Source organism: Eretmochelys imbricata, chromosome 8 (genome assembly GCF_965152235.1).
Source record: "Eretmochelys imbricata isolate rEreImb1 chromosome 8, rEreImb1.hap1, whole genome shotgun sequence".
Taxonomy (NCBI): Eukaryota; Metazoa; Chordata; order Testudines; family Cheloniidae; genus Eretmochelys; species Eretmochelys imbricata.
The window spans coordinates 66,587,182-66,601,522 of record NC_135579.1 but is presented as its reverse complement, the minus strand read 5'-3'; the positions used below and the strand labels follow the sequence as shown (position 1 = coordinate 66,601,522).

Here is a 14,341-nt window from a genome sequence, read left to right as displayed (position 1 = left end):
CTGCCGCAGCTCCCATTGGTCGGGAACCACAGCCAATGGGAGCTGTGGGGGTTGGGCCTGTGGGTGCGAGCAGCGTGTGGCGCAGCGCTCGCCCTTTGCTGCTTAGGAGCTGTGGGAGCCCCCTTCCCTAGCCTCCCACTCACCCAAACTGCTTCTGCTGGCCCAGGGGCTGCCTGGCTTGGGCTGCCTGGCTTGGGCAGCCCCTGAGCCAGCACCAGCGGCTGCAGAAGTCACAATGGTCACGGAATCTCTGACCTCCGGACAGACTCACAGCCTTACTAATAAATATATGCACTGTAGATGGTATTACTATTATAAATGAGAAAAAGGTCATGACTGTTTCTTTATTTACTTGTTTACTATTCCATGGTTTGTTAATTGCAAGTCTGAAAAATAGCATTTAATGCTGCTTTCTTGAAAGAACCTTGCAGCACTGGTGTTGCAAAGTGGCATGTAGGCACGTATAATATTTGCAAATGCAGAAACTGGTCTGCCATAGCTGACTGGCTGTTTACTATTGAAACTTTATGCTGTCAGTTCAGAGATGTGCCCTTTGCCTGTCTGCTGTCCTTAAAATCTGATATGTTTGATCCAATTTGAAGGTCCAGTGTAGAAAGACTTGCTTGAAAGAACTTTACAGTCGGCTATTAACTTTTCTTCACTTGGAGACTTCGCTTTTGGACGAAGTCGTCTTCAGTGTTTTTCATGCTATATAAGTGATTTGACGCTCCCCTGTACTTTCAGGGAAGCATCAAATCCAGTATGTGGTCAGACACAAGACAAACTTCTTGAGAATATCTGTCTGTCTTTTCAGATGTAGTTAGCTCAGTGAAAATGTGTTTAGTGTAGTGATGATCAAAAAGAAACAAAGCATTAGAATGTATGAAGAACAGGATATAGTATTCTCAGCATTTTCTAACCCCACATATAAATCAATGGAATGCCCTCATCTTGAATCCTGTATCCAGTCTTGAGAAAGCAGAAATAGAAGAGGCCCAGAGAAGGGAAACCAAAATTGCTGAAGGCATGGAAAGACTTTCCTATGGAAAAGACTGAATCTGAATCCTTCCCATGCCACCAGACATTGTTTAAGGTGTGGACAAGGCTCTGCAAGCCCTGTCCATCATGCCACTAGAGTAGAACCTCAGAGTTATGAACACCAGAGTTACGAACTGACCGCTCAACTACACACCTCATTTGGAACCAGAATTATGCAATCAGGCAGCAGCAGAAACCCAAAAAAATGCCCAGGAAGGATATTACTGTGTTAAATGTAAACTACTAAAAAAAAAAGAAAAAGAAAAGAGAACTTTTTGTGCTTGCTTCATTTAAAGGAAGGCTAAAAAGTGCATTTTCTTCTGGGTAGTAAAGTTTTAAAGCTGTATAAAATCAATGGTCAGTTGTAAATTTTTGAAAGAACACCCATAATGTTTTGTTCGGAGTTACGAACATTTTCAGAGTTATTGAACAACTTTAATTTTCAAGATTTTTGTAACTCTGAGGTTCTACTGTACTCCAAATATTTGGTTGTGTTTCTATAACTTTTGTACCAAGATGGGTTGTAGTTCCATTGCTCAGCCCAACACTGGAGGACCAGTACGCTGCTTTTACTCTGATCCCTACACTTTGACCTGTACAGTTTGCGTGGCCCTATCAGTAGTTAAAACTCCTGCAAGCGTAGCTGTCAGGGTCACTGGAACACAAGCCTTCCCTCTGTATCAAGGTGCAGTCTCCAGGGAAGGATAGAAAGACTAAGAACCGTTGAAGTTTATAGTGGAGAGAAGAGGAGACATGATAGCTGTGAATAAAATAATGAATGATATAGAGAACAAAGGGACGTTCAATGAAACTAAAAGGTAATGTTTAAAAGGGAATCCTTCTATACAATGCAGAATTAACCTATGGAACTGTTAAGGCTGATTCTCCACTCTGGCACTTTGTGTGCAGAAGGTGGGGGCGCGCAAGGACTTCAAAAATTAATACTTGCCACTCTAGGCTTGTATTAAACTCCCAAGGTTACAGCTTTTCTCTGACCTTGGATTGGTAGATGCTGCCACCACCCCACTGCAAAACCCCTTTGGGAACCAAGAAGGTGCACTTGGGAATTCCTTCCTCTGGGGTACCCTCAAGCCCTTTCACCTCCGCCCCCCTCTCTGGGAAGAGCTGAGAAAGAAAGAAAAGAAGGAAGGGGAAAAAAAAGGAAATCAGCTGTTGCCAGCAGCTAATTAAACAATTTGCACAAGCCTCTTAAGATGCACACATCCAATTCTGTTAAAAAGGAAGAAAATACATCTGGGAACTTAAGCTTTTGCTAGATTTAAAAAAAACAAAAACCTACAAGAATTAAGCCTCAAGAATAGCTCTCTGGAGGTCCAGCTTAAACGTTACAAGCAAAACAAAAGCACCTGGGGTTAGTACAGAGGAATTCACAAGCCATAAAGAAATAAAAGGGATAAACCTAATCACATCTTCCTAGACATTTCCTGATCTATCTGGGGTTTTAGATAAGTAGTTTCTAGTATGATACTAATGGTTTTTTTTAATACCTGCCCCGAGCTTTTCACAGCATAACTGCTCCCTGTCTGTCTCTCCCCGAGAACTACACAGACAGACAAAAGGGAGTCTTTGTTCAATTTTAAAAAGTTCTAGCCTTCCCATTGGCTCTTTTGGCCAGATGTCCACCCACTTCCTTTTACCTATGCATAGCAGTGAGACTTTTTAACCCTGTACAGGTAGAGCAATTAGAGAACAGCTACTAAGAGGGATTTTATAGCTGCTGGCTGGCTGGCTGGGCATCCATAAAATGGAGCTACCCCTCTTCCCCCCTCATTTATCACAGGAATTCATTGTCACAATATGTCAGTCCAAGAGCTTTCCAGAATTAAAAGGATTAAAAATGGATAATGAAAATATTCTTGGTTACATTAGCTAGAGTAAAAAATGAAGGCTATAACTCCACATTCTTCAGGCAGTCACTTTCTGCAGCTCTTTAAGGAGAAAGTACCCTGATGGGGAGTTCAATATCTGTCCATTATGGAGTTTCTTGCACCTTCCTCTGAAGCATTTGGTATTGGCCTCTGTCATAAATATAAAGGGAAGGGTAAACCCCTTTGAAATCCCTCCTGGCCAGGGGAAAGCTCCTCTCACCTGTAAAGGGTTAAGAAGCTAAAGGTAACCTCGCTGGCACCTGACCAAAATGACCAATGAGGAGACAAGATACTTTCAAAAGCTGGGAGGAGGGAGAGAAACAAAGGGTCTGTGTCTGTCTGTATGCTGGTCTTTGCCAGGGATAGACCAGGAATGGAGTCTTAGAACTTTTAGTAAGTAATCTAGCTAGGTATGTGTTAGATTATGATTTCTTTAAATGGCTGAGAAAAGAATTGTGCTGAATAGAATAACTATTTCTGTCTGTGTATCTTTTTTGTAACTTAAGGTTTTGCCTAGAGGGGTTCTCTATGTTTTTTGAATCTAATTACCCTGTAAGATATCTACCATCCTGATTTTACAGGGGGGATTTCTTTATTTCTATTTATTTCTATTTTTTATTAAAAGTCTTCTTGTAAAAAACTGAATGCTTTTTCATTGTTCTCAGATCCAAGGGTTTGGGTCTGTGGTCACCTATGCAAATTGGTGAGGCTTTTTATCCAACATTTCCCAGGGGGGGGTGCAAGTGTTGGGAGGATTGTTCATTGTTCTTAGGATTCAAGGGTCTGGGTCTGTAGTCACCTAGGCAAATTGGTGAGGCTTTTTACCAAACCTTGTCCAGGAAGTGGGGTGCAAGGTTTTGGGAAGTATTTTGGGGGGAAGGACGCGTCCAAACAGCTCTTCCCCAGTAACCAGTATTAGTTTGGTGGTGGTAGCGGCCAGTCCAAGGACAACGGGGGAAATATTTTGTACCTTGGGGAAGTTAAGCTTAGGAGGTTTTTCATGCAGCTCCCCACATCTGTACCCTAGAGTTCAGAGTGCGGGAGGAACCTTGACAGCCTCTGTCAGAAGCAGAATATCAGATGAGATTTAATTTGATAATGTAATTCCTATATGATATATTTGAGACTAGATTTACCTATATTCTTGAGAAGATGAAACACTGCAATCATAAATTTTATAGCCTATAACAACTATTTATTAAAGGGAATGCCTACATTTTCTTTGGCTCAGCAGTCTTATATTTCAAAAAGTAAGAAGTACTTTTTGCTATAAAACTTATGTGAAGTGTGTTTAAAGTTAGCATTTCTGTGATGCCTGATGCCTAAATAATCTTGGTGAAAATTAACATTGAAATTGGTGGTGAATATATTAAACTTTATGAAAGCAGTTTTCTCTAACAGATTTTTTTTAATCAGTGTTTTATGGTGAGACAGTATTTAAGATCGTCACTTCACAATTCTTGCTCACATGAGTAGTCAATAGGACTACTTAAAGTAAGGAAGAGATTGTATGATTGGACCCTTAATATGTAAATTTAAACATTGATTTTAAATTTATCCTGCTTTAAGACTTACTTACTCTGATACTGTATTTCCATATGTCCAGTATCACACATGCCACTTCAGAAAGAGCAATAAGCTCAAATCTCAACTGTAATTCACTTTTCAAGTGTATTTTACTCATAGTAAATTGCTTTGCTGTTTCCATCTGAAACATTTTCAGAACAAATGGGTATAACTTTTCTTAACTACTAAGTGAAGTGAAGTGCTGCTTAAAGTGCCAGACTGACAGTCCTGGAAACTGAAGTTCTCTGTTTATTTACAAAAGCTGTGGCATGATCAGAAGCAAGGCAAGTTTTCCCACCAATGCACTGCAACCCTATCTCAGGAAATCCTCTATATGTAATATCTGTAGTGTAATGAATAAGCTAAACAGAGAAGCCAATGGAAGGACATGGGTTACATGAAATTGTTGGTTTTTAAAAAATGACCAACTTGTGCATGCAGTTACATGTCTAGTAGGTTAATTGCGTAAGAAATGGCCAAAGGACAGAAAAGGCTAGAGTCTTAAAAGTACTCTGCGTTGGGTTTTTTTTTTCCCCCTTCCGATGTTGAATATAAGCATAATTTTATTAAGGTGGTGATCCTGTAAGCTGCTGTTCTCATGTAGGCCCCATATATGGAGCTACATTGACTTTACTGACGCTCTACGTAAGGGCAGAGGGTCTATCTGTGTAGAACAACTTGCAAGATTGGGCCTAGAGGTTTAGTTAGTATGTAACTCTGTTCTACTTTCTTTGTGTTAACCTCCAATGTAAAAAAAAAAAAAAAAAAAAAGGGGGGGGGGGATTCTTTATAGATAAGGAAGCATCTGGCCCCTGATTTTGTAGGCTCACCCACAGACTTTACTTAATCAATTAAAAGTGTAATTCAGCTCTCTCCATAGAATTAGTTTTACACCTATTTTAGCTTATGGAAATATTAATGTAAAATACAATCATTGGTCAAATGGAGCATTATTAGAGGATACAATCCAGAATGCTTTAGTTTTCTTTTTTGTTTTAAAAACTTTGGTGTTCAATGTAGTTTTCCAAACTTAATTTCTTAAGAAAGATATATTGAGTATTGCATTTTGAAATGAGTAACTTTATATATTTTAGCTGTGGAGAATGTTTATAAAAACCGTGAACCTGTCCCACACATGAAGGCAATTTATTTCATCACTCCAACCGAGAAGGTTAGTATTTTTAAGGAAAAACTTTTTAGTTTTTTTTAAATCTTTTTTTTTGGTAGTACACAAAGCATGAAGCACTAAACCATCGTAACAGTTTAAACTGAGCTATTACAAAGCTGCCACTCAAAATAAAGGCTATAGAAAAGAGTTGGCTCTACTGGTACTATAGAAATGTTTGGAAGAGACTGAATCTCTAATTATTAAATCATTTTCAATCTATAACAATATAACATAAGATTTTCCTTCTCCCCTGTGCTTTCTTTGCTTCATTAAAGCAATCTTTTGTACAACTTCTATAGATGAGAATATTACTGATCTTCTTGCATTGTTTTGTCATCCTTGGACTGGATATATGAATATTATAGTTCATTGTTTACATTCCCATGTGACTGATTACAGTATTTCTGGTTTCATACTGATCAATAAAAACATGAACTTTTCAAAAATATAGTCCAAGAAAAGTTTGTTCTAAGGGCAGGCAAAATAGACGCTAATAACAGTTATTTTCTTTATAGTAAATTACAATTTAGCATTTTTATCTTAAGTCTGTAGATGGGCTTATAAATGACTTTGTAAGTAAATCATCCAGCAAGTACAAAGCAGCATATGTCTACTTCACTGACTGTAAGTAATTTTTTTTTTGAGTTTGCTAATGATAAACTAATGATTGAGTTTAAGTGGTTGTCAGTCTTATCTTGTTACTAATATATTTTGATTTTCTAGTTGGTGCATATTGGAGATATTAACTACTGCACTAAGCTATGAGGGGAGTTTTGAGACTCGGCTTGTTTACCAGAGTTGAGAATTTAAGTTGAAGTGTTTAAAAAACAGCAACAACCCATAATTCTGTCTTTGCCTGTTAATTATTCTGTAAGGCATTGTAGACAGAAATGGAAAGCCACAGAATGTGGATTAGAGTTTCTGTGCAGTGTGGCACCGTGGCTTCTTATTTCCCAGAATAGGTATGACCTTTAGTTTCCAATGTTACATGTTTTGGTTTTATTTTTATAACATGCTAACTCTATTTGTATGCTATAGAATGTAAAGGAAGAAGCTTTTGAGCAAAATTATGGGGTACAGAAACATATAATTCTGTGCAGAAATAACACCAAAAAATGACTTTCTTGGGATGACAGTTTATGCTGCAAGGACAGTGGTTTGAAGTTTGATTATATTTCACTTATTCACTATGAACTCAGTTTTGAGCTGGGCTCCACATGACTGTAGGGGAGTAAGGAAGTATAAGGTGCCCTCTTAATTCCTCTGCATAGTCTTCTTGCATCATAAGTTGCATGCAAAGGAAAGAACAGCTGTCATTCCATAGGTACTCCCTCAGTCTGTGTGGGTGTGGGAACTAAGGCTGCGCCCCCTCCATTATCAGTCCACACAGCTGAAAGAGTGTGGAGAGGGAAGTAAGCTGTGCTAGGAAAAGGACACCTGTACTCTGGGTGTCCCTAACCCTCTGACTGCCAGAGGCTGGGACTAGATGACAGGGGTGGATCACTCGCTAATTGCCCTGTTCTGTTTGTTCCCTCTGAAGCATCTGGCAGACCCACTATGACCATTCTTATGCCCTTATATTCCAGTTCAACTTACTTCCCCCATGGGAAGCAGACACTGAATTTTGGCTGCATCAGTTTGGTCCCTGGTCTACTCTTGGACTGTGCAGCTGCACGCTTCCCCAGTTCTATTTGTTTCTCCTTGATGAAAACCCGCCCCCTTGGTTCATTCTACTTCCCTGTAAGTCAACCACCCTCCCCTCCCCTTTTCGATCATCGCTTGCAGAGGCAATAAAGTCATTGTTTCAAATTCATGCGTTCTTTATTTATTCATCACACAAAAGGGGGATAACTGCCAAGGTAGCATGGGGTGTGGGAGGAGGGAAGGACAAGGCCACACTACACTTCAAAACTTATTGAATGCCAGCCTTCAGTTGCTTGGGCAGCCCTCTGGGGTGGAGTGGTTGGGTGCCCGGAGCCACCACGCTCTTCTCTTCTACTCCCCCCCACGTTCTTGGGCGTCTGGGTGAGGAGGCTATGGAACTTGGGGAGGAGGGCAGTTGATTACACAGGGGCTGCAGTGGTGGTCTGTGCCTTTCCTGCACCTCAACCATACGCCGGAGCATATCAGTTTGATCCTCCAGTAGCCTCAGCATTGTATCCTGCCTCCTCTCATCACACTGCCGCCACCTCTCCTATTGCTCCAACCATCTATCCTCTCACACGTCCCTCCTGTCCTCACATTCATTTTATGCTTTCCTGGACTCTGACATTGTCTGCCTCTACGCATTCTGCTGGGCTCTTTCAGTGCGGGAGGACTGCATGAGCTCAGAGAACATTTCATCGCAAGTGTAGTTTTTTTCGCCACCTTATCTGAGCTAGCCTCTGGGATGGAGATGCTAGTTGCAGTGTTGAAACATTTGCAGCTGCGGGAGGGGAAAAAAAGGGAGAGTAAAACTGAAAAAGACACATTGGCCATTTAAAAGTAGGGGCTAATGTTTTCGGGTTAATGTGCAGCACAAACCCAACTAACCCCCCTCTCCCCATGCACCCAATTTTCTGGGATGATCGCTTCACCCCTCCCCCCACCACGTGGCTAACAGTGGGGATGATTTCTTTTCAGCCACAGGCAAACAGCCCAGCAGGAATGGCTACCTCTGAATGTCCCCTTAATGAAATTGCCCTATTTCAGCCAGGTGACCATGAATGATATCACTCTCCTGAGGATAACACAACGGATGTTGCTTGAATGCCAACAAACACTGGGACCACACGCTGCCATGCTTTCTTTTGCAGTGATTCCAGACTATGTGCTACTGGCCTGGCGTGGTAAAGTTTCCTACCATGGTGGAGGCAATAAGGCTGCCCTCCCCAGAAACCTTTTGCTAAGGCTTTGGGAGTACCTCCAGGAGAGCTTCACTGAGATGTCCCTGGAGGATTTCAGCTCCATCCCCAGACACGTTAACAGACTTTTCCAGTAGCTGTGCTGGCCGCGAATGTATCCCAAGTCTTCAGGGCAAATTAATCATTAAACACACTTGCTTTTAAACCATGTATTATATTTAAAAAGGTACGCTCACCAGAGGTGCCTTCTCTGCCTTCAAGGTCCAGGAGCCCGGGTTGGGAGGGTATTGGCTCCAGGGTGATAAACAGTTCCTGGCTGTCGGGGAGAACAGTTTCTCCATTTGCCTGGTGTGCGGTATCTTCAACCTCCCCCTCATCATCATCTTCTTTGTCCCCAAAATTCTCATCCCTGTTGTGTGAGACTCCCTTGCAGGAGTCCACGTACAGGTGTGGGGTAGCTGTAGGAGCACCCCCTAGAATTGCATGCAGCTCCTCATAGAAGCGGCATGTCTGGGGCTCTGACCTCGAGCGGGCATTTGCCTCTTGGGTTTTTTGGTAGGCTTGCCTGAGCTCCTTAAGTTTCACACCGCACTGCTGCGGGTCCCTGTTATAGCCTCTGTCCTTCATGCCCTTGGAGATTTTTTTTCAAATATTTTGGCATTTTGTCTTTTGGAACAGAGTTCTGATAGCATGGGTTCGTCTCCCGATACAGCAGTCAGATTCAGTACCTCCCGTTCGGTCCATGCTGGAGCTCTTTTGCGATTCTGGGACTCCATGGTCACCTGTGCTGATCAGCTTGCCACGGTGGCCAAACAGGAAATGAAATTCAAAAGTTTGCAGGGCTTTTCCTGTCTACCTGGCCAGTACGTCTTAGTTGAGAGTGCTGTCCAGAGCGGTCACAATGGAGCACTCTGGGATAGCTCCCAGAGGCCAATACCATTGAATAGCGTCCACACTACCCCAAATTCGACCTGGTGATGTCGATTTCAGTGCTAATCCCCTGGTTGAGGAGGAGTACAGAAATCTATTTTAAGAGTCCATTAAGTCAACAAAAATGGCTTCATTGTGTGGACGGGTTCAGGGTTGAATCGATCTAACGCTGCTAAATTCGACCTACACTCGTAGTGTAGACCAGGGCCTAGTTAAAATAGGCTATAGAGCCCTTAAAATCCACTTGGGTTTTTGTGTCCATACAACACTTCTACAGTAGGTTCTGATGTTCCAAGAGAACCATGTCTGCATGGCTTTGTTTGTGTATCTCCCTATTAGAGATTTACAGACCTGCAACTTAAAGGTTTGTTCATTTATTTCATTTAAGGAAAACCCATTTGGCTCTGTCTCAGATTTATGTCTGTTCAAGGAATTTGCTAAGTATCCATATGGTCTTATCTGCATATATTTACCAATCATTGTTTAAATTCAGTTTCTAGAGAAGAATCCAAGTTTAACTTCAGTATTACAGAATATATTTCTAAGATAGGTGCAACCAAACTCTTGTATCTGCTTTATATTTTGTTTGAGGGTGTGTATTGCCTATTTTGGGGGTGGAGGAGAGAGCTATCTTCTCCTTTTTTGTAATATTTAGGAGGTACCTTGCTACTCGTATGAAAGGGAGGAGAAAGAACATACACACAACCCTCTTGTTGTTTGTTTTTCACTATTCGGGATGTGGTACATTACTTTTTCTTCTCATTATCGTTCCAGTATCTCTCTTAAATTCGTTAGAAATCTTTCTCAAGCTTCAGTGTCCAAAAGTTGGAATCCGCTGGAAAGTAAAGTACCTGTAACTCTTCTCTGAAGAGAGATTCTCAAACCTAGTGGATTAGCACTACTTATCTTTTCCCTTTGGGAGAGTTCTATAATACTTTTTATCCATTAATAGTGATTGACTCTTGTTTCAGCCTTTCTCTTGAAAGGACCTGCTGCTGGAATTCTGTAAGCCATGGGCATGTTTCTGGTTTCAGAAAGTTCAGAATTTTCTAGCTGGGAGAGTTCCTGTCTGATCACATGCTGGCGCCACAGACTAATGTAGTAATTCTCTAAAACAAATCTGACTTTTAAAGAACAAGATTTATGAATGTGAATGAATTAACTGAAAGGAATAAATATAAAATGGCTTCATAACCTCTAATCTCTTTCCCCAGTTTGCCCTGACATTCTCTTTAATAAAATGAAGTCCTCCTGCTCATGGGCTATAAGAAGGTGCAAAGAAATAAATGTTTCCTTCTTGCCATATGAATCTCAGGTAAACTTCAGTCTTTATATTAGCATAACTCCAGAAATTATACTGCATTTTATATTTCTAAGTGTTGATTTATCCACTATAAAGTCGTGAAATGTAGCTGTTTTTTATTTTAAACCTATTTTTCAGACATTGTGACAAACGGTACACAAAGCCTACCACCATTTTGGCTTATTTACAATATATTTGCAAGATGAAAACAAATTGCTATTGCTATCAAAAGTTTATTTTCACTGTCTTCATTGCATGACTGGGTTCAGTTGACATGGAAAGCTTTTGTCATTCAGTGCAGCAAATGAGTTTTGGCTCATCTTAAGCAATGCCAAACTGCACTACTCACTATTTTGCTATACTGTTCTTCTTACTCGTAACTGGATAGGATTAGTTAAGACCCCAGAATCAACTACTCATAGAGATATGGGAAGTCAGCAAGAGCAAACAATTCAGAGAATTTAGGATTCTAAAAGCAAAAAAGACATGGTTAAATGTTACATTTAAGAGTAGTAGTATGAAGAGGATAATCACCAGCTAGTTTCCAGCCTCTTTCATTGGTGGTTTTCGCTCTATCTGCAATAGTAGATTTGTCACTCATGCACTTCATATCAAAGGGGGAAAAAGAATGAAATACTACATCAATACTGGCCAATATAGGGAAGCCCACAAGGCCAAGAATCCTTGCTCCACTGTAGGAAGTTGTAGAAATGTCTGAGTGTTACTCTTCTCACATTACTTTTCCTTGTTTTTCTGTGTACCTTCCCTTTCTCTGTTTTGCACACTGCTAGGGTGTCAAACTCTTGTACCCCAACTGATATGTGAGTATAGGAGTGTAGTGCCTCCTATTATTTTCTGGTAAGGGAGCTTCGTAACTGAAGGACTCCTTTCCCTCTCCTCACTACTTTTTTTTTTATTGGGTGAGTCATGGGGTTGTAGTCATGGAAAGAGAATCTTGTTCCTCATGTCGACTTACACAAAGGGCTTTTATCACAACTGTTTGTCAGAGGGTTGTTTTTATTAAACTGCTTTTACAAAAAAAAAGTTTTTGATGAAACATCTGCATCCAAAGTCAACTTAGGGCTGTGAAAGCTTCAGTCTATTGTGGGATTTCACTATCCTGATCCTTCAGAGAACCTCTATCTGAAACTGAGAAATTGATCATTGGTTTTCTAATGTAAAAAGTAAGCAGAATCTGTACCTCTCTTCCTTTTGCTTTTCTTTTTTTTCCTATGCCTTGGGATCAGGGAACCCTTCAGGTCTTTGTGAATCATAAAAATGCTCTTTACTGCATATTTGCTTGCTTGGCTGGCAGATAAGAATCTCCTGATGACATTCACTTAAGCCCAGTTTGCATGGTGATAGAACTGGGTAGAGTCAGACTTCATTCTGAGACAGGTTTGAATGGCCATGTTCTGCAAGAAGGAAATAAGCATTTTGCGCCTTTATCTGCAGAGGGAATTCTTATTTGGAATTTGGCGAGAGAGCCTGTTGATACAAAGATTGTGTGAATCTCTGGCAGCAACTTGCTTAACTGGGGAGCAGCCAGAAGAGTGGTTTTTAATAGTGTCAGAAACAAGTAAAATCTTTTGCTGAAGTTCTACAATTGTATGTGTGTAGTTCCCGCAGGAGGGGCCCCCCCGCCCCGACTATAATTTCTTAAATGTATGTCAGATTGTGGGCCTAAGCAGGTTTAACTGTGTCTCTTATTATAATCACTTTGGCATTGCACTGTATTGCTCCATGCCAGACATTGGATGGTATTTAGTTCTGACTGCCTCAGGTTCCTCCATCTGTACAGGTAGTGAGCAGGTTGAAACATACAGTAAAGTCTATAAGGGAGAAGAGAAAATGGAGGAAAGTAATAGAGGAAAGGAGTGTGAGAACAAGAAACAAAGATGAGCTCAAGAGGACAGAGAAAATGAAATAGGATTGAAGTAAAAATAAAATGGTATCATTAGGCAATGTTAGCTTAGATATGTATTTTCTTGTGCATGCCTTTTTTGTTACAAAATGAGGTCCTAATCCCTCTGACTGTTCTTACACCAGATCTTATTTCTAAAGAAATGTACAATGCTAAGCTCTTTCATGGCTATGCTTTACTTAGGTATTTACTCTCGATGTCCCAGATGCATTCTTCTGCTGTTACTGTCCAACTGTGGAAAAGGCAAAGGGTAAAGATGCCATCATGGAAGCAATGGCTGAACAAATTGTTACATTATGTGCAACTTTAGATGAAAACCCAGGAGTAAGATATAAAAGGTAGGGCAGAAAATAGTGTTAAATATATGTAGGATTTTCATTGTTGACTTCCTACTTGTGGTGCTGTTTAGAAACAACAATGTTCCATCTTCTGATATGCTTTTAATAAAAACATAATATTTGATCCTTAACGATAATTAAATAGGTTGGTATGAGTCCACATAGAGTAAGTGTAGTGCAGGTTGTTTTTGCTTCCCTTGAGCATTTGTCAACTTTTAGTAAATAGTCAGTCTCAGTGCTTTTGTTGCTGGTCACTTGCACTTACTGTCTCATTTGCTAGTGTGACATTTTCAGTACTGCTTTTTTTTTGGGGGGGGGGGGCACTTGCATGCATCCTGTTCCCCAGGTTCTGCATGTGTTTTACCAGTAACCCAGCAACAGAACTTCTGTTATTGAATTTGAGCCTAGGAGAATGTCTCCTTTTTCTGGGGTCCCTGCATGGATTTGGGACGCAACAGGAGCCAGAGGAGAGGGGAAACAACTAAGGCCTGAGGTGCGGGGGGGGGCGCGCGGCGGCTAAGGAGCAATCGGAGTGGAGTCGAGAGTCCCCTTCCCTTTCTGAACTCCTCCAGAGAGCACCGAACAGTTGATCCTTGGGGGTCCAAGAAAGCTCCCAACTTCCATTCTCCTGGAGTCCTTTGTGGGTCAAGGGGAAGGATTTACACAAGTGCTGTTGGAGTGGGAAATAGAGAGGCATGCCTGAGCACATTTGTGTTTCAAGCTGCCCATTCTCCTTAGCTGAAAAGATGATTAAAAAAATAAACAGGAGCAGAAAAAATCTTTTAAAAATTAAAATGTGAAAGTTTAAAGATAACACTTTTTAAAAGGGTACTATACAGAAACTCAATCTTAAAAAAATAAAGTTGTCCCTTTAGTTTTCATTCTTTTCATTGTGCCCAGTTTGGTGTAGTGAGTAGATACTCTGAGCTCTAGCATTGAATTTTTTAGCTTTTTATGGATGTCCGTCTCACCGGTAATTTTAAATCTATTTTGTTTTTGTTCTAATGTTGGTGGTTCTGCTCAGAGATAATTACAGTACAAGCACAGACTGGTTGGAATGATGCCATTTATTTAGATAGTATTTCATTCTCTGGTAAAATAGTTAAGCAAAAACTGCCTGCCTGCTGGTTAGCTGCTTAGATCTAAAGAAGAGCTCTGTGTAAGCTTGAAAGCAGAAGTTGGTCCAATAAAAGATATTACCTCACCTACCTTCTCTTTAGTATCTACTTACTCTTTCTGGAGAAAGGAGAGCAAGGAGGTCTGACTTTTATTCCTGGATCTGCCATAGACTTGGTCTATATAACCTAAGACTATTCTTTTAACTTTTCTGTCTGTCTCCTTG

The 14,341-nt window shown here is 40.7% G+C and overlaps 1 protein-coding gene across 1 annotated transcript in view; it reads left to right on the top strand.

Moving 5' to 3' along the window:
* STXBP3 (syntaxin binding protein 3) overlaps positions 1-14,341 on the top strand; it is a 47,730-nt gene that overhangs the window by 13,775 nt on the left and 19,614 nt on the right. Inside the window, exons 4-7 of the mRNA XM_077823546.1 lie at positions 5,588-5,664; positions 6,207-6,285; positions 10,649-10,749; positions 12,845-12,999. Of these exons, the coding sequence (XP_077679672.1) occupies positions 5,588-5,664; positions 6,207-6,285; positions 10,649-10,749; positions 12,845-12,999 (412 nt within the window). The remainder of the gene's footprint in view (positions 1-5,587; positions 5,665-6,206; positions 6,286-10,648; positions 10,750-12,844; positions 13,000-14,341) is intronic.